The 23,816-nt window shown below is 44.6% G+C and overlaps 1 protein-coding gene across 6 annotated transcripts in view; it reads left to right on the top strand.

Moving 5' to 3' along the window:
• CASK (calcium/calmodulin dependent serine protein kinase) overlaps positions 1 to 23,816 on the top strand; it is a 215,338-nt gene that overhangs the window by 55,656 nt on the left and 135,866 nt on the right. For 5 of the 6 annotated variants that reach the window (XM_023755377.1, XM_023755373.1, XM_023755372.1 and 2 more), the window contains exons 3-4: positions 16,652 to 16,729; positions 23,384 to 23,456. In XM_023755377.1, the coding sequence (XP_023611145.1) occupies positions 16,652 to 16,729; positions 23,384 to 23,456 (151 nt within the window). Of the gene's footprint in view, positions 1 to 16,651; positions 16,840 to 23,383; positions 23,457 to 23,816 lie in introns of those variants that run through there. The other variant, XM_023755375.1, reaches the window with a different exon arrangement.

The raw sequence follows: 23,816 nt of genomic DNA, 5'->3' as shown, positions 1-23,816 counted from the left end.
ACCAAGGTACATGCCCTTGACTGGAATCGAACCTGGGACCTTTCAGTCCGCAGGCCGATCTCTATCCACTGAGCCAAAAACAGGGCAATGTTTACATTTTGATAAGGCAAAATGATGGGTAGGTTCTCTTTGCATTTTGTTGTTGCTGCTGGTGTGGCTAAATGTGTTTAAGGCATCTTTACTCATTTTTCATTTGTTCACTTTCTTTAGCTTTGGGCCATTTTCTAAGAATGCTCTATTTACTTTAGGTTATCTACTTTTTTATGTATTTGCAAATTTTCCCCAAAATTCGTCCCCTTAATTTTGTTCATGGTATTAGACTTTTTGGTACATTTATTTGTTAACTATGCAGGCGTTTCAAATCAGTCAGAGAAGCAAGTTACAAATAAGCAAGAGTGGAGGCTAGAGTGAGTGCTGCTGGATTACAGTTGGAGGTGGCAGTGTGGCCTCATATTCAGTTTAATATATGTACGCATATGTGTGTATACATATGTTTGTGTGTGTGCATATATGTGCATACACACATGTGTACACACAGATAGATGTGTGGGTTACTACACATTCATGTATTTCCCAGCTCTGTCCACTGAGAGGGCCTAGAAGTAGTGACGCTGCAGTTGTAATGAGCACACCTACACCCAGATTTTTAAAATATATTTTTTATTGATTTCAGAAAGGAAGGGAAATTCAGAAAGGAAGGGAAAGAGAGAGAGAGAGAGAGAGAGAGAGAGAATCATTGCCACACACTGGGGATGGAGCCCACAACCCGGGCCTGTGCCCTGACCGGGAATCGAACCCTGACCTCCTGGTTCATAGGTCGACACTCAACCACTGAGCCACGCCAGCCTGGCTAAACCTTGATTATTTTTTAATTTAAGAACATGAAAATGATGGCTACAATATTGCCATAGGGTTGGGTTTGGGTTTGGGGGAAATGAGGAGGCCCTTACAATGATTTAGTACCAACATTGGTGGCGAGGATAGACCAGTGTCAGTAGAGATGAAAGGAAGTGGGTAGAACCTGAAGATATTTAGGAGTTCAGATGAACAGGATGTGATCATTGGAAAAAGGAGGTAAGGAAGCAGGCGTGAGAGTCCCTGGTCGCTGGCATGAGCCCCTGTGACAGGATGGTGCCTGGAAATAGATGGTGACATACATCTCGGACATGTTGACTTTGACGTCCAGCTAAATGAAGTTGCTCAAGATGAGTATCTTTCTCCCGTAATCATGTTAGTGTCATACATGCAAGTACTACAGTTACCTAATTTGGAACTGAAAATCTGTATTCTAATATAACAATTCAGGTTTCCATTTTGCTGAGCGTAAATTCAGGTGCTCGTTTTTGCACATGTTGACTGACTGAGTGATGGTTGCCACCGTTTGTTGGGAATCGCACAGTGGCTGGCCGGGGCATGGCGGGGTTTCCCGTCTCCCGGGGTGGAGGTGTGCCCCCCCCCGGGGGGGGCCAGAGGCTTTGCTGTTGGTGAGGCAGGGACTGCACTGGGGAGCTGGCCTCTGATGGACAGAAGGCATGAGGGCGAGCTGCACTTCTAGAGAGATGGGGCAGAAGCAGAGCTAGAGAGACTTGGGGAGAATCCTGTTACTACCCACCCCCAAAGCCATAGAACAAAGGAAGCCGATGCAGTGGTTATGCGTGATTTGGTTTTGCGTGGCAGAGGTACCATCCTGGCTGTCACCTGCGAAAGTAAGTGGGACCAGATCAGAAGTCTAAGAAACTTGAAAATAAACAAATAGATCAAATGCTCTGCCCGGCGGTGTGGCTCAGTGGTTGAACGTCGACCTATGAACCAAGAGGTCACGGTTTGATGCCCGGTCAGGGCACAGGCCGGGGTTGCAGGCTCGATCCCCAGTGTGGGGCGTGAAGGAGGCAGCCGATGCATGATTCTCTCTCATCATTGATCTTTCTGTCTCTTCCTCTCCCTTCCTCTCTGAAATCAATAAAAATATATTTTTTTAAATGTGCTTAAACTAGCTGAACTAATACATCCATTAGGTAAAGAATTGCATGTAAAGTATTTGCACAATTATTTTTTTTAGAATTAATGAAGATAAAAGATTGGGAGGGGAGTGTAGAAAAGAGGGAGAAGTTCAAGGATCCGGGCTTCGGACACTTGACCCTGTGCAAACATAACTGAGGCCATTTTTTTAAATATATTTTTATTGATGTCAGAGAGGAAGGGAGAAAGCTAGAGAGATAGAAACATCAGTGATGAGAGAGAACCATTGATCGGCTGCCTCCTGCACGCCCCACACTGAGGGGGACCGAGCCCACAACCCAGGCATGTGCCCTTGACCGGAATCGAACCTGGGACCCTTTAGTCTGCAGGCCGATGTTCTATCCACTGAGCCAAACCGGCTAGAGCAAGTGGGGCCATTTAGCAACCAAGGTCTTAGATGAACTCTGTAGACTTCATGCTGAGAACAGAAACTCGATCGCTTGGAAGCTTGGCTCCTACCTCGCACCATGACATCCAGCCTGCCTCTTGGCCCAATGGGAAAGCAAGCACGCGTGAGATTTCCTTCACTTGTGAAGGTGTTTAGTCTTTTTTTTAAAGTCCTTTGAAAAACTGGAATATCACTGTCCCCTCAGCAACCCACCCAAGTCCTTCAAAAAAGTGTACAAGAAGCATGGACTGACACGGGTCTGAGGCTCAAGATGCTGAGGTTGTAGTCCCAACTGCCATTAATCCGTTCCTCGCCTCTAACAAGTCTTTTCCAGTTGGAAAATTCTGTGATGTGACTCATTGTGATTTATATCTGGGGGCCCCTCTCCACTCCCCTCCCCCAGAACCTTAACTGAAAGAGGAAGAATGTGTGTGTAAATATGAATGCTGGAGGCTGGGAAGGTGGGTGTTTAGCTGTAAGGATTAGCGAGAACACTGAGGGCTAATAGTTGTTGCTCCCAACTATCTTCTTTTCTTTTCTGGGAATTCCAGAAAACCATACAGAGAGGCGTGTCAACAAACAGCCAATCTCCTAACTCGGGATTATTCGCTCTCTCTTGTAGCTGCAGTTTCCTCGTCCACTAGGAGGCGCTGTTGTCCAACAGCATTGAGGAGGGGTCAAGAGATCTTGGTCCTTTAAGCTATTGGACAAGAGAATGTCTGGAAAACAGAAGGGTAGGAAATACAGGACCCTGGAAATGGTGCAAATTAATCTTTGAGATCTGACTGGCATTAGAACAATCCTCAGCTTCTACAACTTGAAAAACAGTATCTTAGGCTACATCTCAGTTTTAGAGGGGGCAAATTCTTCTAAGCCAGTTTTGTTTTCAAAGAATTCGAATTCTGTGGTTATCAGGAGACCTCAGAGATTATTAAACCAAATCCCATCCTTTTATTAAGGAGTCCTCGTCAACCCAGAAATATGAAATGGCAGGTTCTCAAGTCCACCCTGAGCAGTTAAGGGTGGACTTGAGAATAGAACCCACATGTTGGGGGACATTTCTCATTGTTTTTGGCTGTCCGACATGTGAACCTTCTGCCAGTGTTTGGAGAATCTTAAGAGTCTTGATAGGGGAGAAAGCCCGCCTTTTTCTGTAGACACTAAAAATGCAGGGTATTTGCTCACCTTGGCAGTTAGGACATGGGCAGATGACTCCTGATGTAATAATAGCTAGTGACCAACAACTGGGACCATGTGGACCTCTCGGGTCAGAGGTTACAGCAAGAGGGCCAGTGATGCACGCTGCTGTCGCTGGCCCAGGGCAGCTGCGGTGGGGCCCTTATCAGATCGGGCCAAGGTTTTGTTTCTGACTACGGAGCCGGTCTTGGTTTTATAGGCCTACCTCTCTGTGGGTAGGCCAGTGTCCTATTAATAAACTCCATGTCTGCTGAAATCAGCCAGCGTTGGTTTCTGTTTCTTGTAACTAAGTACCGTAACTGACCCAGCATTAAGGAGTGAGAATGAGTAGAGGAGGGATGGCGGAAGACACTATTCTAAGACGAGGAGTCAGTGTCCTTGCTAAGTGGTTATAAAATCTGCACCTCTTGTTCCTTGGGGTGTCAGCCATGGTCTCGGAAGGCTGTACGGTTAGGCATGAAGCTGGGGATGGACTGGAAAATGAGGACAGGCCAAGGGCCGGGTAGCACAACATGCCACGTTCTGGTGAGAAAGTTGGAGGAACCCAAGAATTCCTTCTTTTATTAAAACGCTAGAGGCCCGGCGCATGAAATTCGTGCACGGGTACAGTCCCTAGGCCTGGCCTGTGATCAAGGCCATCTTCCCTGGCTGCTGGCAGCTGGCCCCACCCCCCACCCCCGCCACCACCCACCCCCGGTTCCCCGTTTGCCATCGGGCGATCGGAGCCTGCCGGCCATGGGAAGGGACGGAGAGGTGGTCAGTGCGCCTCATAGGGTCAAGTGGCCATTCTGGTTGTTCCACAGTTAGGGTCAGTTTTCGTAATACCCTTTTATTATATAGGATATTGTTACTGATTTTTTAGAGAAAGAGGAAGGGAGAAAGAGAAACATTGATGTGAGAGAGAAACAGCGATCGGCTCTCCCCCCTCCCCCCATGCACCCTGACCAGGGATCAAACTCTGCAACCTGGGCATGTGCCCTGACCGGCATCAAGTTGGCGACCTTCAGGTGCACAGGACAGCACTCAACCAACTGTGCCACACCAGCCAGGACCCAATAATTTTTCGCAAAACCTAACTTTCCGGGTCCTTATGAGTATATATTTTTCAAAGTAGGAGGGTAGAACATAATGAACAGTTTGTAAGTTTGATATATAATTCTTAGGGTGGGGTTAAAGTAGGTTTAGAGTTGTGAGTACTAGTACTCGAAACACCGAGTTTATTCTTGTATTATTATGTATATATTATTGTATTATTTTCCATACAAACAACTGTAAGCCTACTTTTGCCCCACCCTGTAAATAAAGAGCTCACTCCAATTGGAGGAAAGATACGAAGCTTCATACACAAATGGGCAAGGACAGGAATAGACAGTTCCCACCAACAGAAATTCAACTGACACATAGGTATATGGGGACATGCTCAGGCATCTTATGTCTTTGACAGTATATCAGAACTAGAGGCCTGGTGCACGAAATTCATGCACAGGTGGGGTCCCTGGGCCTGGCTGGCGATCAGGGCCTATCGGGGCTGTCTCGCCTAATCCTGTTTGGGGCCGGGCCTGGGGGCCTGCCGGATGGGGGCAGGGACCAGGGGAGGTTTGCCAGCCAGGGGCAGGGACCGGGGGAGGGTGGCTGGCTATGCGAGGTTGGCTGTGGGAGTGCACTGACCACCTGTGGCAGCTCCTGGGTTGAGCGTCTGCTCCCTGGTGGTCAGTGCACATCATAGCGACTGGTCAACTGGTTGTTTGGTCATAACGGTTGCTTAGGCTTTTATATATAGAGATTTCCGTTACAGTGAACAACCCTTTTCCCCATTGAAAACATGAACGTTTCTATCTGCTTACATAGCGTTAGTTAACAATCCTGTGTCAGTACCTTCTCTAGTCCCTGTCCAAGTTTATACTGAAAGGGTTTGATCGTATCCTGTTTACAGTTTAGCTGAGAGAAGAGAGCTTAGCTCAAATGATTTCCCCTTAAATGTTCCACAATCTACTGCTCCAAGCCCACCTAACATGTTGACTCCTTCCCGACCTAGTGCTCCAGGCCTTCCTGTTGGCTTCTCAGAAGAAATGCCTTAAGATGCTGCTTTCCTCTTCCCTAGCGATAGTCCCTGTCCCTTCTGCACTCACTCACTCTCTTTTCTCAGCCTCTCCTGTCGTCCCTCTCCCCATCTGAGAAGCTGCTTACTCCACGAAGACTGTCTGGATCCCTCCAAGATGTACCCCTTCCTTCCACTGAAACTCTAATATGCACGGTTCTAACCACTCCTCCCACAAAAATGGAGTGGGTTAGCCCTGGCCGATTTGGCTCAGTGGATAAAGCGTCAGCCTGCGGACTGAAGGGTCCTGGGTTCGATTCTGGTCGAGGGCACATGCCCAGGTTCCGGGCTCGATCCCCAGGGAAGGGGGAGGGCGTGCTGAAGGTGGCCAATCGATGATTCTCTCTCATCCTTGACATTTCTAGCTCTCTCTCCCTCTCCCTTCCTCTCTGAAAGCAATAAAAATATATTTTTTAAAATAGAGTGGTTTAGCCCTAACCGGTTTGGCTCAGTGGATAGAGCATCGGCCTGCGGACTCAGGGGTCCCAGGTTCAATTCTGGTCGAGGGCATGTACCTTGGTTGCAGGCACATACCCAGTAGGGAGTGTGCAGGAGGCAGCTTATTGATGTTTCTTTCTCATCGATGTTTCTAGCTCTCTATCCCTCTCCCTTTCTCTCTGTAAAAAGTCAGTAAAATATATTTTTTTAAAAATTTAAAAAAATAGAGTGGTTTAGATGGAGGAAAGATTTTTTTTTAAAGGTTGTGGCTCCTCTCTCTCTTTCATAAGTGAATTTACCACCAACAAATATTTGTAAATATTCATCAATATGTGGAATGTTATGCTAACAATAAAAGACCTGTTTATGCCTTCACGTTGTTTATTGTCAAATTGTACAGACCAGACAGGTGTCTTTCCATTGACTAAATAGTAACAACTGGCAGTGTAGGTCCAAATGACCATAGAAGGCACAGATTCTTAGGGCCCTGGGAGGTCGGTGGGGGAGACAGTGAGAGCTGGAACAGGCAGGCGGGCATGTACAAAGTCAGGGAAGGGCATCAACAGCAGTGTGGGAGAGAGACAGGTGAGAAAGTGGAGGGAGGACATCCCTGCCTGGGGCCTGGAGAGAACATTGAGGCCCGGCCGGTGTGGCTCAGTGGTTGAGCATGGACCTATGAACCAGGAGGTCACAGTTCGATTCCCCATCAGGGCACAGGCCCGGGTTTCGGGCTCGATCCCCAGTGTGGGGCGTGCAGGAGGCAGCCGATCCATGATTCTCTCATCATGGATGTTTCTGTCTCCCTCCTCCATCCTCTCTGAAGTCAATAAAAATATACATATTTTTTAAAGTCTATATAAAAAAAGAGGACATTGAGGAAAGGCAGCGGTTATCCATCATTTGAGAAGACTTCAAGAGAGTACCACAAGCAATATGCAAGGATTAAAGCATTTATCTGCAAACTTATTAGTTACGGAGAATTCATTTAAACCGCCTCGGCAATGCAGTATTCGCATGTGTCACCTGCGGGGGTAGGGATGGAAGCTTTGCATTCTGAAGTTCCCCCTAGGCACTGCAGAACCGGGGGGGGGGGTGTCTCCATAAACAGGCATAAAAATCGATTTATTATACAGAGCCCTCCTTACGGTATACTCTGACGGACTTGTTTACCTGTAATCTTATCTTCCATTAAGTAACTCAGACCCCTGAGCAGAAGTTAGAAGTTCCCCTCTTTATAACATGAGCATTTTAAAGGGGACAGTGCATGGACTCTAAAATCAGACTGCCAGCCCGGCTGGTGTGGCTCAGTGGTTGAGCATCGACCTCTGAACCAGGAGGTCACAGTTTGATTCCCGATCAAGGGCACAGGCCCAGGTTGTGGGCTCCATCCCTAGTGTGGGGCGTGTAGGAGGCAGCCAGTCAGTGATTCTCTCTCACCATTGATGTTTCTGTCTGTCTCTCCCTCTCCCTTCCTCTCTGAAGTCAATAAAAATATATTTTTTTAAATAAAATCAGGCTGCCTGAGTTTGAATCGTGCCTCTGCTACTTCATAGCTGTGTGAGCTCTTGAGCAAGTGACTTAATCTCTGCTGTTTCTCAGTTTTCTCGTAAGTGAAATAGGGGTGAGAATAATACCGACCTCTGAGACTTCTTGTAGGCGTTCAGTGAATGAAGCCTGTACACGCCTGTCACGTCCTATACGTGACAGAAATCAGAGAGTTTGTGTCCTGCTGTGTCCGCTTCCTTCACCCAGTTCTGCCTTTAGGTTTCAGCCAAATTCCTTTGCGTAGCTGTAATTTCTTTCCATTGCTCTGCAGTATTCTGTTGTATGAATAGATCATTGCTTTCACCCATCTACTGATGGGCATTCGGGTGTTGACACTTGGTGGCCATTGCGAGCAAGGCCGCTGTGAACATGCAAGGATACGTCTCCTGGTCCACGTGAACATGTGTTCATATGAAGAGACCATCTTTGCCAGATACTCTGCACTCACCTCTGTGTCGTCAGTCAGGCATCCACATATGTGTGGCTCTGTTTGGAGGCTCTCTGTTACCAGTATGTTTTACTGCCCTGTTCGTCTGGCCTCGTGTCGGCAACATAGTCTTCATGACAAAGATTTACATTCGGAAATTTTGCAATCGATTAGAGCAGATCTTCCCACCTTATCATTCTCCCAAAATAGCTTAGGTCTTCTTGTCCTGTTGCAATTCCATATACATTTTAGATTCTGCTAGACATTTCCACAAAACCTGTTGGCATTGTTATTGGAATTCCACTGAATTTATGCTTCCATTTGGAGAAGATTGACTCTTCACAGTATTGAGTCTTCAAGTCCATGAGTAGGATAATTTTCTCTCCATTTATTTTGTAACTAGAGGCCCGATGCACAAAATTCATGCAAGAGTAGGCCTTCCTTCCCCCAGCTGCCGGCACCGGCTTCCCTCTGGCACCCGGGACCCAGGCTTCCCTCAGCCCCAGCTTCGTCTGGAAGGTCATCCGGAAGGATGTCCAGAGGATGTCTGGTCTAATTAGCATATTACGCTTTTATTATTATAGATTTATCTTCATTTAGTAAATATCATACTTTTCTCCCTGGAAGTCCTATACATCTTTCTGTGATGTTTATTTTTATGTTCTTAAAAAGCATTCTTTAAAATTTCTATTTGATTTATAACAATGATTTTGCTAAATTCTGATTAATTTAATTTTACCTTAGATTATTTTGGACATTCTACCATATGCAGTTGTACCATCTGTAAATAACGACAGCTTGTTTCCTTTCGATTCCTGTGCATTTTATTTCTTTATCTCCCATGTTGCCCTGGCTGGGACCTCCAGAATACTGCATTTGTATGTCAGTGTTCAGAATCCTAGTAATTGAATTCCAAATGTGAAAACAGTTTTATATTCCTCTGGTGTCATTTTTTACAAACCCAGCTTTGTCCTGAGGTAGTTTTTCTATTTTGCTGGTTGGGTTTCCTAATGTTTTGTTTGGGTTCTTTTCTCTATGTTCATTAGTGAGATTGTTCTGTAATTTTCTCATGCTGTCCTCTGTGTTGTTGTATCCAGGTTAAGCTTCAGAAAATGAATTGGAGACTGTTCGTGCTTTTTATTCATTTTATTTCTCCCTCAGAGTGTTCAGTAGAACTTGTCAGAAATTCAATCTAGGCCTAAAGTTGTTGTTTTTTCCAGAAGGTTTTTAATTACTGATTCAGTTACTTTAATCGGTAAAGAATTATTCTGGTTTTCCAATTCTTTTTGTGTCCCTTTTATGAGTTTTATTTTTCCTGGAATCTGTCCATTTCAAATGTGTGACATAGAGTTCCAATACCACCTTTAGAATGTCTGCAGGATATGAAGTGTTAGCTCCTTTTTCATTCTCTTTAATTTTCATTTATTAATTTTAGGGTGGGAGAGAGAGAGAGAGAGAGAGAGAGAGAGAGAGAGAGAGAGAGAGAGAGAGAGGAGAGGAGAGAAAACACACACGTGCCAGGTAGGGAGAGAGAGAAACATCATTTTATTATTCCGTTTACTTATGCATTCATTGATTGATTCTTTTATGTGCCCTAGCTGGGGATCGAACCCACAACCTTGGCATATCAGGACAACGCTCTAACCAACGGAGCTACTGGGCCAGGGCTCCTTTTGCATTCTTAATATTGGCTTCTATATATGTCTTCTCTCTCTCTTTTTTTTAAATCAATCTTGCTAAAGATTCACCATTTCGCAGGGAACAACTGTTAGCTTTCTCGATCCTCCTAATATGTTTGTTTTCCATTTCATTAATTTCTGTCATTATTTCCTTCAAATTTGTTTGAGTTTAATTTGATCTTTATATAACTTACGGAGAATGGATGCTTAGTTCATAAATTTTCAGCCTTTCTCCTTTTCTAATATATGCATCTACAACAGTAAATTTCCTTCTAAGTACTACTTTGTCTACATTTTATAGGTTTTGATGTGTTTATGTTTATTATTCAGTTTAAAGTATCTTCTCATTTTCTAATGATTTATTCTGAGATCTGTATAATAAAAGTATATTGTTCAGTTTCCAAGCAGGGATTTTTCTAGTTCCATTTCATTAATCTCTGCTCATTATTATTTCCCTCTTTCTTCATTGGATACAATTTGCTGTTCTTTTTAAATTTTTCTCCTGATTGAATCTTTAGCTTTAGCTTTTTTATTTTTTAGTATTTGACATCAATATTCATGATATTTTTGTTACTTCAATAATTTAAAGCTTTAAACAAATGTATGGATGCAAACTACTTTGTAAATACTGTTCAGCTGCATTCTGAAGGGGTGTTTTTGCATTTTGTTGTTTAACATTTAGAACTGTTTTTGGTATGACCGAAGTGGGAGTACCGTTCATTTCTTTAAGTAGGGAGTCAAAAAAATCCAAGCACAGTCCTACCCACCCACTCAATGCATCTGCATACACACATATATGCATATTACATGTTTATAATCCTAATGTAATATGAACATCTTTCTATATCAATAAATCTACTTCTGTAGCATCATTTTTAAATATATCTTTATTGACTTCAGAGAGGAGAGGGAGAGAGAAACTTCAATGATGAGAGAGAATCATGGATCGGCTGCCTCCTGCACGCCCCCTACTGGGGATGAAGCCCGCAACCTGGGCCTGTGCCCTGACCGGGAATCGAACCGTGGCCTCCTGGTTCATAGGTCGACGCTCAACCACTGAGCCACACAGGCCGGGCTTTTAGGGCATCGTTTTAATGGCAACATAATATTCTACTCTGTGGATTTCCCACGATTTATTTAACCATTAGCCCCTGTTGGCCATTTAGGTTGTTCCTGACTTCTCTCTATTATAAATAGCTACAGTGCACCCTGTCATTAGCCCTGATTATTTCCCGGGGAATGAAATTATTGGGGTAAAAGACATGCACATTCGTAAGGCTTTTGTGGAGTACTATAAAATTGCCCTCCCTAGAAGTTTATCGATGTGTTTTTCCATCAACATTGGACTACCTAATTCAAGAAAAGTTTCTCCAACAGAGAGAGAGAGACAGAGAGAGAGAGAGAGAGAGAGAGAGAGAGAGAGAGAGAGAGACTGACTTATGCCCACCCCCTCCTTTCAACCAGCTCTGTATTTGCTGGTCTAATCATGACCACACCCCAACCCTGAAATGTCATGCCTCAGTCCTACACAGCTTTTGAGATGTACTGTTTTCATTATCGTTGTTAGAAGTATTTTCTAATTTTTCAGATAATTTCTCCTTTGAGTCATAGTTTATTTAGCACGCATCCCTCCATTTCAAGCATTTAGAGAGTCTCGAGTTATTTTGTTCATTTATTTCTAACATAACTATCTTGTGATTAGGAAACATACTCTGAGTACTTACAGTCCTTTAAATGTCACTGGATCTCAGGAAAGCACTTATATGATTTACTAAGTTATAAGCTCAACTAGCAGAGTGTGTGTGTGTGTGTGTGTGTGTGTGTGTGTGTGTGTAACATCTTTTTTACTTGAAAGAGTGGCTACAGACAAACCAGGTTACCCTGATTTGTCTGCCCCATTTAATTAACATAAACACATTTTGCCGTGGCCGGTTTGGCTCAGTGGATAGAGCGTCGGCCTGCGGACTGAAGGGTCCCGGGTTTGATTCCAGTCAGGGCACAGGCCCGGGTTGTGGGCTCCATCCCCAGTGGGGGGCGTGCAGGAAGCAGCCAATCAATTATTCTCATCAGTGATGTTTCTATCTCTCCCTCTCACTTGTTCTCTGGAATCAATAAAAATATATTTTAAAAAATGAACAAAGTCGAAACCGGTTTGGCTCAGTGGATAGAGCGTCAGCCTGCGGACTGAAAGGTCCCAGGTTCGATTCCGGTCAAGGGCATGTACCTGGGTTGTGGGCACATCCCCAGTGGGAGATGTGCAGGAGGCAGCTGATCGATGTTTCTCTCTCATCGATGTTTCTGACTCTCTATCTCTCTCCCTTCCTCTCTGTAAAAAATCAATAAAATATATTTTTAAAAAATGAACAAAATCAAATGAACACTTTTTAGCCCTGGTGGGTGGCTCACTGGTTAGAGCGACAGCCCACTGAAGGGTCTTGGATTTGATTCCCGGTCGAGGGCACGTCCTTGGGTTGTAAGTTGAATTCCCTGCCCCAATCGGAGCACATGTGGGAGGCAATCATTCGATGTGTCTCTCTCACATGGATGTTTCTCTCTCTCTCCCTCCCTTTCTCTCTTCCTCCCTTCCTCTCCCCCTTCCCCCCAACTCTCTAAAATATCAGTGGAAAAAATATCCTCGGGTGAGGATTAACAACAAAAAAATGAACACATTCAGTAAGAAATGGATGAAATGAGCCTGCTGCTTCAAGGGAAACCACTCACAGTAGTGTTGCCAGGGATGAAATTCAAAGTTTCAAGTGACAATTAGAATTTTGGAAAACTTGGATCTGCACTGTGAGCGTAACAGCTTCCCAGGTCTTAAAGAATGTCTCTGAGGCACTCAGTGGTGATGTTAACAGGCGAGGTTTTTGATGGCGTATAATCAGATGTGTCAGTATTTGGACGATCTGCATAACTCAGTGGACCAGTACAGTATTTTTCAAATGACTAAGGCACAATGTTACAAAGCCATGCACAGGTAAAAGACCGATTCAAAGAACAAGACAGAACAATCTAATATAATAATGGAGGAATATGCAAATTAGCCAGGATGTCCTAACATCACAACCGATCTTCAGTGGCGGAGAGCTACAGGAGGGCGGGGCAGCGGGCGGAGAGCTACTCAGGCAAGGATTCGTGCGCAGGGCCACTAGTGGGTTATAATGTAACAGCGTACAGAAAGTTCACTGGTGTGGTTTCAGATTCCACATAGCAAATTGCCTTTAAGAAACTACCACTTCCACCCTGGCCGGTTGGCTCAGTGGTTAGAGTGCCGGCCCGCTCACTGAAGGGTCCTGGGTTCGATTTCAGTCAAGGGCAGGTGCCTCCGTTGCAGGCTCTATCCCCGCCCTGGTCGGGGCACATGTGGAAGGCAACCAATCGGTGTGTCTCTCTCAAATCAATGTTTCTCTCTCTCTCACCCTCCCTCCCCTCCTTCTTCTCCTCCTCCTTCCCCAGCACTCTCTCAAAAAATCAATGCTAAAAATATCCTTGGGTGAAGGTTTTTTTTAAAAAAAGAGAGAAAAGAAACCACCACTTCTTGAGTCTTAGTGTAGTGTCAAGGAATGTTCACAAAGATCTGCAAGGGCTGTGAAAATGTGCCTCCTTCTTATGATATGTCTACTTGAGGCCATGTTTTCTTCACTTACTTAAACCAAATAACAGATGGAATGCATAAGCAGAAATGAGGATCTGTCTTCTATTAAACCAGAAGTGAAGAAAAATTTCAAAATGCAAAACAGTGTTGTTCTTCTCACTAAATTCATTTCGTTTTACCTTTTTAGTGGGCATTTAGTTGTTTCTAAGTTTTTAACTCTTACAAACAATTAAGCAATAAAGACTATTGTACATAAAAACAAAATTACTTTGTTTTAAAATATATACTTATTTTTCATGAAAAACATTATTTCTGTTGATGTATAATGGACATATTATTGTCATTTCAAACTAAATGGTCCTCACATTTCTGGGTTTTAATTTTGAATACAGCAAATATCGATAGCTACAACCCACACAAACACAATCCCTTTGGGGCTCTCAATGATCTTAAGAGTAGAAAAGGCCCCTGACATTTTTTTAAAAGTTAGAGCCCAGCCAGCGTGGCGCAGTGGTTGAGTGTCGACCTATGAGCCAGGAGGTCAGGGTTCAATTCCTGGTCAGTGCACAGGCCCGGGGTGCAGGAGGCAGCCGGTCCATGATTCTCTCTCATCATGGATGTTCCTCTCTCTCTCCCTCTTCCTTCCTCTCTGAAATCAATAAAAACATTTTTTTAAAAATTAGAGGACTCAGTGGTTGTCCTAGAAATTGCAATATGCTTCCTGATTTATGTCCTTGTTGTTCAGTATTTTTTTTAAATATATTTTATTGATTTTTCACAGAGAGGAAGGGAGAGAGATAGAGAGTTAGAAACATCGATGAGAGAGAAACATCGACCAGCCGCCTCCCGCACATCTACTACTGGGGATGCGCCCGCAACCCAGGCACATGCCCCTGACCGCAATCGAACCCGGGACCTCCCAGTCCACAGGCCGACGCTCTATCCACTGAGCCAAACCGGTTTCGGCTTGTTCAGTATTTTTATTTAAAATCAATCTTCTCTCTCTCTCAGAGTAGTTATTGTTTTATATGGTCTCTCTCTGCAGAGACAGAAAAAAATGGTTGTTTTATGCAGTCATTGTTCATTTACACTCATCGACAGTCACAATGGTATGCCTGTAGCCGCGGTGTGTGGTAGGCTGTGCTATCCAGGTTTGTGCGAACAATTATGAAATTGCCCACCAACTTATTTCTCAGAACAAACTCCCATCAAGTGGTGCGTGACTGCAGATTTACCACATTTCATGTTCGTGACTTACTGCATCGCTGAGTTTTTACTGTATTTTCCTCCAACCTGAGGACTGCTCTTTTGTGTGTTTTTTAGGGGCAGGTGTGCTGGTGGCAAATTCTCTTGTTCCCTTTCCTTTATCTGAAAGAACTTCTCAAGAGTTGTTTGGTGAAAACGGAATTTTAGGTTGGCAGTTATTTTTATCTAAGATTCCTTTCTACTGTACTCTATAGCTATAGATTTCTTTCTTTTTAAAAAAATATATTTTATTGATTTTTACAGAGAGGAAGGGAGAGAGATAGAGAATTAGAAACATCGATGAGAGAGAAGCATCGATCAGCTGCCTCCTGCACACCCTCTACTGGGGATGTGCCCCCAACCAAGGTACATGCTCTTGACCGGAATGGAACCCGGGACCCTCCAGTCCACAGGCCGAGGCTCCATCCACCGAGCCAAACCAGCTAGGGCGCTAGAGATTTCTTTTACCTTGCTGGATGTCTATTGGGCTTCTTAAAGAAGTGGGTTGGTATCTTTCATTATTTTGGGGTCATTATCAGGTACTCTGTTTTTAATATCGCTCCAGCTTCGTTTTCCTTTCACTTTTGAAAGTTCAATAAAATATATGCTGACCTTGTCACTAGTCCTGTGTTTCTTTCGCTTACTTTGTACTTTCCTGGTTTGGTGTCCCCCTGCTTCGATCTGATGGAACTGTCAGGTCACTGATTTCTCTCCAAGGCTGTGTGATCTGGCACACCAGGGGGTGTAACTCCAGGTGAGGGGGGAGCGTTGAACATAGACAGGGATTTGAATGCTGTACCTGTCACACCCTTGTCTATTCACTCAGACAAATGATTTGAGAATGAGAAGGATGCTGGCTTCATGGGGTAATTGTAAGAATGAAGGGAGATCTAACAAGGAGGTGCTTCCCATGATGCTTGATAAATGGCAATATCCATAATGATGATTAGTTACTATTATCACTAGTAATTATTGGTGATAGTAATGAGTAGTTGGTTCCTTTAATTTCCCTTCTGGAAGTTCTGTTTCCTCAGTATCATACCTGCAGAAAGATATATTGGAACCTGAGCAACTGAATGAATGAAGTGAATTTGAAAACACTTTATAAGCCTTAAAGTATGAAAATGTTAATGATTAATATTTGGATAATTTCATTATATATGTAATGATCTGGCAAAACTTCCATACACACACACACACACACACACACGTTTGTATGTAAGTGCTAAATGTTATGATATGGGCTATATGTTATAGAATTTAAGCAAAAAAAGGGAAAAAAGGGTTTAATGTGGCTAGTAGTCATTTGGGGGGAAGGTGGGATTGGGAATAGAACCTTGAATTAAGGTAGGTTTTGAATTTGAGAAGCAATATATGCAGAAGCATGTGGCCAAGATAACAAGAGGCCTTACTGATGTGATAAGAAATAGAGAACCATTTTAAGTTTGGGGGCAAGATAAGTGACACTGTGTCACCAACACATCACTGTGTTAGAATACATTTGTAGCAATTAACTTTGGTAACGGAAGTGTAAACAAAAATAAATTACGGATTAGCTAATTATTTTTTCCTTCCACAGTATATAGCTTGACTTCCCATCTAGTATTGATAACTATGACTAAATGTTTTAGAATTCTTGTATTTTGAGAATATTTCATGACTTGCCTAGATATAGATAATTTCAGAATCTGATTCAAAAATATTCCCATAATCCCCAGCATTGCCCTTTCCTGAGACTTCTTGTTGTGATAATCTAAAGACAATTTATATGAATTTCTCAGACCTTATTTGATGCTACCATTTTCTTGTTTTCCTCTTTCTTTCCCTTTAGATTTTCAATGTTAAGATGGTTATAATGTCCTTTACAATTTATGTCTCTTTTCCTTGAAAGAACAGAGATTTAACTAATTTATTACAATCAATCATTAGGTGTAAGTCAGCTAATAACTTAGTTCCAATGCATTCACTTTGCATCCTGGAATCTCCTCTTTTCTAACATTCTTTTTCCTTTTCTCTGCAGTATGGATGGAGCGGATCTGTGCTTTGAGATCGTAAAACGAGCTGATGCTGGTTTTGTATACAGTGAAGCTGTAGCCAGGTATGTAATTTGTATCAACTTCCCAGAGGTCAAGGTGAATGTAAAAGAAAGAAATAAGCAAAAAACAACAACAAAAACTCGCATGATGCGGCCTGTTCTTTGAACTGATGGTGAGCATGCTGCCACTCTTTCCTACAAGGACATATGTGTTTTATGTGCGTTAGTGGAACCGAGCAGTGACTGGACATGCAGAGGACTGAACAGTGAACTTATCTATTAACTAGAGGCCAAGTGCACAGATTCATGCACTGGTGGGGGGCATGGCCTGCGGGGATTGGCCCACTGTGGGAGCACTGCTCATCTTGGTCAGCTGAGTGGCGCTCCCACAGTAGGAGCACACTGACCACCAAGGGGCAGCTCCTGCATTGAGCGTCTGCCCCCTGGTGGTCAGTGCGCATCATAGCGACTGGTGGCCGGTTGTTCTGGTCGTTCTGCCGTTCGGTCGCTGGGCTTTTATATATAGAGATATGAGTTTATAGTTTCACATCAGTACTGCCAACTCTCCCATTTCTGATGTCTTTTTTCTTTCCATTTTATTTTGTATTGGTTTCCTGTGTACAGCTTAGTGGGTGGACAGTCATATACTGGGGTATTTCCAGTGCCCACCTGGCACCACACATGGTTATTACAGTATTAGTGACTGTATTTCCTATGCTGTACTTACTTCCCCATGACTATTTTGTAACGACCTATTTGTGCTTCTTAATCCCAGTCCCCCCACCCCCATCCCCTCTGATGACTTTTATACAAGGAGGGATTTGCTAGCTCAGGAATTAAACTTGGGCTTTTTGTTTGTATGTTTGATTTAAGGGTTTTGGCAGATGTTGCCTCATTCGTTTTTTGGTTGGCCTTTTAGTGATAGCAACTTGGTATGTGACCAGTTCTTCTGAGAAAAACCACAGAACTTGAGAAGGAACAGAAATAAAAGCACAATTTTTCTATTGAATGTAGTTGCTTCAGGCCAGTGTGTGGTAATCCCAGTCAAATAGTGACCATTGTTCTACGTGGAGAAGTTGTTGTAAAGAACTAATGGTTCAATATAAGGAGTAAATATGAAAAATCACAGGAGCCATGCACTTGGCCACTTGTTTATAGATTTAGAGTAAGAATTTGTATGCTTTGGTGACAGTCATATTGTAAATACCACTCTGATGGGTTGCCTTTTTAATACATGTGGTACCTGCATTAATAGGGGACAGCATCCCTCCTCAGGCACCAACCATAATATGTTGAAGGGTTCACACTCATTAGGATTTTTAAAACTTTCCACCATCTAAGAAACAGTTACCATTAAATGATTATAACCCCCCCCCCCATTATTCTTTTTATAATTTTGGCATCATGGACGGATATAGCTGGAAACAGCTTAGAACAGCGATTTTCAACCAGTGTGCCGCCAGAATTTTTGAAACATGCAATACATGACTCTTTCGTCAGGGGCACTGATCTCTTTTCCCTTAGATGGTCAAATAAAACAATGACAACAGCCAACACTACAGTAGCCATCCAGTGTGAATGAATCAAAATGATATGTATTTTTTTGGTCACATCAGCAAAAAAATATATTTTTTGATGTGCCGCAGAATCTTAGTAATTCGTTTATGTGTGCCATCAGGTGGAAAGGGCTGACAATCGCTGGCTTAGAAGACTACCTAATGCAACTTGGAGCTCAGAGAGGCTTGACTTTCTTCAAGTTCATTGCTCTGCCTCCTCCTACCTGAGGAGCAAGTGCCCTAGTCTCAGAAGATGGAGCAGCCATAGCTATAGCACAAGATAAAGAATATATTCAATTTGAGGTAGCTGCTGTTTTGTGCTATTGGAGCTAGGGACAAGAGGAAGTGGAAGTTTATATAAATTATAATTACTTCTTTATACTCCTGATGTATTCATGATACAACTGAGGCTAAATGTCCTCTTGGCTTTTATGCCATGCTCGTTCAAACACATTCTAGCATTTTTAAATTCCATTTGTCTTTGTTTTGTGTTCTTTTCATAACTTTACATTTGCATTCGTTATTGTGCTATGGAACTCAAAAGCATTTTTAATACCAAAATAGTCAACGCCATCTTAATTTTTCTTATGGCAATAGTGGTAAACCACTTTATTTGACTACGTGAAACTCTCAAGAATCAGAGGCAACTTGCCTTTTGTAGTTTCCCGAGTTGATAGCTTTCCACAGCAGCATCCAATAGGAAAAACTAAAAATTCTGATTGCTGATTTTATAAAATAGCGAAGCTCGATGGAGGAAGGCGACCTTTTCCTTTTTGAGCCACAATAACACCGGGGCCCCTGGCACATCTGTTGGCGGGGTTGGCGTTAAACCAGGACCACTTTTACTCTGTTCCCGCCCATCCATATGGCTTTTCCTTAACTTCATGCTTGTCCCTGTCACTGGGCTGCATGTCAGGATAGGAAGAATAGTAGTGTGTGGAGGTGATGTCACACAGTGAAATGACTTGCGGTCTCTCCCAGTCTCAGGATTTATAGAAAGGGTAGTTTATACACATCAAGATGAAAGCCTGTTGGTTTTAAAATCTACCTATGTTTGCTGTTGAAGTGATGTCATGAAAGGAATCCTATATAATAAAAGCCTAATATGCTAAGTGTCCAGTTGTCCGTTCAACCAATCAAGGCCGCTCAACTGCTCACTATGATGTTCACTGACCACCAGGGGGCAGATGCTCCAACCGGTAGGTTAGCTTGCTGCTGTGGTCCGGCCAGTCAGGACTGAGTGAGATGGGCCGGACACGCCCTGGAGCCTTCCTGTGGTCCCTCCCCAGCTGGCCAACCTCCTGTGTCCCTCCCCTGCCCTGATTGTGCACTTGTGGGGTCCCTCAGCCTGGCCTGCCCCCTCTTGCAATCTGGGACCGCTCAGGGGATGTCGGAGAGCCATTTTCGGCCCGATCCCACAGGCCAGGCCGAGGGACCCCCCCACTGGTGCACGAATTCATGCACCAGGCCTCTAGTTTTTCATAATGGATCAGAAAAGTGTAGTTTTGGGACCAGCAAGTGACACAGCAAAAAGAGAGGTTTGACTCAACTTATAAAAGCCCTTCCTAAAATGACAGAAGAGGGGCGGGCAGCCTCAGAACGCACTATTAGGCCTGTTCCCTGTTACAGAGGCTTGGTGACCAGGTAACAAGGGCACACAGATCCTCCCTCCAGTTAGTGCAGTGATGGAGAACCTTTTGAGCTCGGCGTGTCAGCATTTTGAAAAACCCTAACTTAACTCTGTCACATATAGAAATTTTTTGATATTTGCAACCATAGTAAAACAAAGATTTATATTTTTGATATTTATTTTATATATTTAAATGCCATTTAACAAAGAAAAATCAACCAAAAAAATGAGTTCGCGTGTCACCTCTGACACGCGTGTCATAGGTTCGCCATCACTGGGTTAGAGTGTTAAACGAGATGACTTCTAACCTGCCTTCTCCTTTGATTCTGTGCCTCATGGCTGGGAAACTCAGCTGCCAGCAGTATTCCAACGAGACCAGCTGCAAGGCCGAGGCACCAAGTCCTCAAATCGATAGGGTTGCTTTTCCCACCCGGCTGAGCTTCGAGAGGAGCACCACGGCGGGGCTGAAACCAAACCGTGTTCAGTCCTTACAACCCAGTTAGCGGGCGCCTCGGTCCTTGCAGGGGTGCTGGGCTGTGACGCAGGCTCTCCTACAGGACCAACTTAGGGATCAGAGTCTCACCCATCAGAGCGCCCCGCTTTCCTAAACAATTAGACCAGCGGTTCTCAACCTGTGGGTCGCGCCCCCTTTGGGGGTCGAACGACCCTTTCACAGGGGTCGCCTAAGACCATCGGAAAACACATATATAATTACATGTTGTTTTTGTGATGAATCACTATGCTTTAATTATGTTCCATTTGTAACAGTGAAATTGGGGGTCACCACAACATGAGGAACTGTATGAAAGGGTCGCGGCATCAGGAAGGTTGAGAACCACTGAATTAGCCGGATCCAGGCCATCAGAGGCTCAGTGAAGCAGGGAGGTCTGGGCCTCCAGGGCCGCTTCCCACGGTCCCCTCGCCGCATCCCACATGCACGTGTGGCCCAGAGGGATGAGGTCTCTGCGTGAGGTCTGTGGGGTTACACACAGGGGAGCTTGCAATAGGAAGCCTGTCCATTGTAAACCCAGGGAGCTGGGGGGCTGACATGACATCCAGGAAGCCATACCAGCTCCATCCCCCCCTCCCTCCCAGCCCTTTCCTCCCTCGGAGTGCTCTTCGTTCCTGATCCTCAGGGAAGAAGGAGACAAACATACATGACATTGCTGGCTTCCTCTGAAAGCACAGGCCGCCCCGGCGCTTCATGAGCTGGAGCTCTTTGATTCGGTTTCATCAGGAACTCTCTAGAACGTGTGGGTGGATCTCGGTTCTCTATTCATATGTAGAGCCACCCCAGGTCATGACCGGGAGGTGGAGAAAGAGCAGGGTCGGTCTGTTTTCTCTGGGGAGAAAGCAATCCCCCCCCCCCCGCCATACACACCCCGAGATTCTGCTATGTACGATATTCAGATTTTAATGTGCTCATTCAGTGAGATTTTTTTAATGTTTTTATTGATTTCACAGAGAGGAAGAGAGAGAGAGACAGAGGGACAGAGAGACAGAGAGAGAGATGATGATGATGATAATGAAAGAGAATCATTGGTCAGTGGCTGCCTCCTGCACGCCCTGTACTGGGGATCGAGCCTGCAACCCGGGCCTGTGCCCTGACCAGGAATCGAACCGTGACCTCCTGGGTTATGGGTCGATGCTCAACCACTGAGCCACGCCAGCTGGTCATAAGGTGGTTTTTTTTAATGAGGCTTTGAGATAGGAATTTTCTTGAGGCTAAAGATCTGAGCAGCTGTCTTAGTACCGTATATTCAAAGTATCCACAGGGCAGTGTAAGCTGTGTCCACGCTACCTCATTTCAACTTCCCCACTACTCCAGTGTTCACGTCTAGGTGCGCAAATATCCTCTTTCTAAACCTTTGACTCAATTTAACAATAATAACGATGTGGTAATAATCATGACTTCGCCTTTGCAGCACGGCTTCAAGTTTACAAAGCACTTTCACATTTGTGGCTTCTGCCATTTCAGGGGGCCACAGACCCCCCAGAGCCGGATTTGAACCCGGAAAGGGCCATAACCCCAAGTTCAGAACCCCTAGCTCACATGGAAACTTCAGTACCGGCTGCCCTGGCCCAGGCAGAGAGCATTTGCATGTAAGCACGGGCCTAGCTCTCTGCTGGGAGCCCAGTTGTGAGGAGACGATAAGTATAGGAAGAGTCTGACCAGTTGCAATACATGAAATAACGCGGATTCTAAATAGAGGGACATCCATCCGAGTTTGGTTAGATAGTAGCAACCAAAGCAGGAACTTGACGGTAAAGTCTTTTTAAATTTAAAGCAGGAGTGGGGAGATTTTGTTTGTCTTAAGTCACAAGCGCGCGCGCACACACACATACACACACACACACACACACACACACACACACGGTCATGTATGAGTATTGTGTTTTTAAAGGGTGGGGAAGGTCAGATCTGGAAAGACGGAATGAAACTCAATAAATACTATACAATAAATAATGTGGAGGATATTGCATTTCTATGTCCTGGCTTTTTGGGGAAGGACAGGGGGAAGATAAAGGACGAGGGAGAATGGGCGAAACGAGAAAGATATGAAGGGAGTGAACTGCAGAGGAAGAGAAGGTGGAAAAGACGCTCAGAAAGAATACTGGGGCGACAGAGCAACTCCAGAATGGAGGGGGAGTCAGATCCCTGCCTGCCTGTGCTCAGTGCTCCCCACTATCTGGAGCCCCCCCCTCCCCCCCCGCTGGGTGTGCTGGGACCAACGGCTCATATTCACGCCCAGCAGTTCAACAGCAGCATCGAGTCCTCAGAACCAGTGCTCGCATCCTGTCACACCTGTTGCCGCAGGATCCTGTCACCCCCTTCTAAGGGCCTTTCTGCAAAGTGCTAACACCTCCTGGGCCCGGGTGGGGGTGGGGAGCCTTAGCTGACCCTTGCTGGCCACGCGAGGAGTCTGACTTCCTGGGACGTAGGCCCAGTACGAAGCGCTGTGTTCAAGGATGCCCCAACCACAACTCGACTTTTAAAATGTATTTTTATTGATTTGAGAGGAAGGGGGAGAGAGAGAGAGAGAGAGACAGAGAGAGAGAGACAGAGAGACAGAGAGACAGAGACATCCATGATGAGAGAATCACAGATCAGCTGCCTCCTGCATGACCCACACTGGGGATGGAGCCTGCACCCCGGGCCTGTGCCCTGACTGGGAATTGAACCCTGACCTCCTGGTTCCTAGGACAATGCTCAACCCCTGAGCCACGCCGGCCGGACTTAAGCTTGAATTTTTGTTTGCAAAGCTATTTTCCTTCCGAACTATGTGAAATTCTTTTGACTTCGCTATCTTAGAAAAGGCAGAACACCTGATTTCCTCAGAAAGCTCCTACACTTAGGAGTCCGCCAGCTCTCATTATTAGGCCTCTCACCCCAGCGGTCTTGTTCACTCCAACGCCAGGTTCCACGGGCAGCGAATAGGAGGGTGGGAGTCACAAACCAGGCGCAACTGTGTATGAAGTTTGAAAGATACAAGTGTTTTACAGCTTCATGTTTCTTGTGTTTTTCTGCAGTCATTACATGAGACAGATACTGGAAGCCCTGCGCTACTGTCATGATAACAACATCATTCACCGGGATGTGAAGGTAAGAAGAGAAACTGACTTAAGTTTCCGATGATTTCTCTCATCTTCTTATTTAGCAGCTTTCTACATATGGAGTCATGTATCATTCCTCAAGCAGCAGTTTTTATCATTTCCGTTTCCTTACTTTTGTTAAAATGCACATGTGTTCTAAAATTTTGTTATCCCTGCCCTAGCCGGTGTGGCTCAGTGGATAGAGTGTCAGCCTATGGACTGGAGGGTCCCGGGTTCGATTCTGGTCAAGGGCACATGCTTGGGTTGTGGGTTCAGTCCCCAGTGGGGGGTGTACAGGCAGCAGCCCATCCATGATTCTCTCTCATCATGGATGTTTCTCTCTCTCTCTTCCTCTCGGAAATCAATAAGA

Source organism: Myotis lucifugus, unplaced genomic scaffold (genome assembly GCF_000147115.1).
Source record: "Myotis lucifugus unplaced genomic scaffold, Myoluc2.0 scaffold_76, whole genome shotgun sequence".
Lineage (NCBI taxonomy): Eukaryota > Metazoa > Chordata > Mammalia > Chiroptera > Vespertilionidae > Myotis > Myotis lucifugus.
This window is presented reverse-complemented; position numbering and strand designations above follow the sequence as displayed.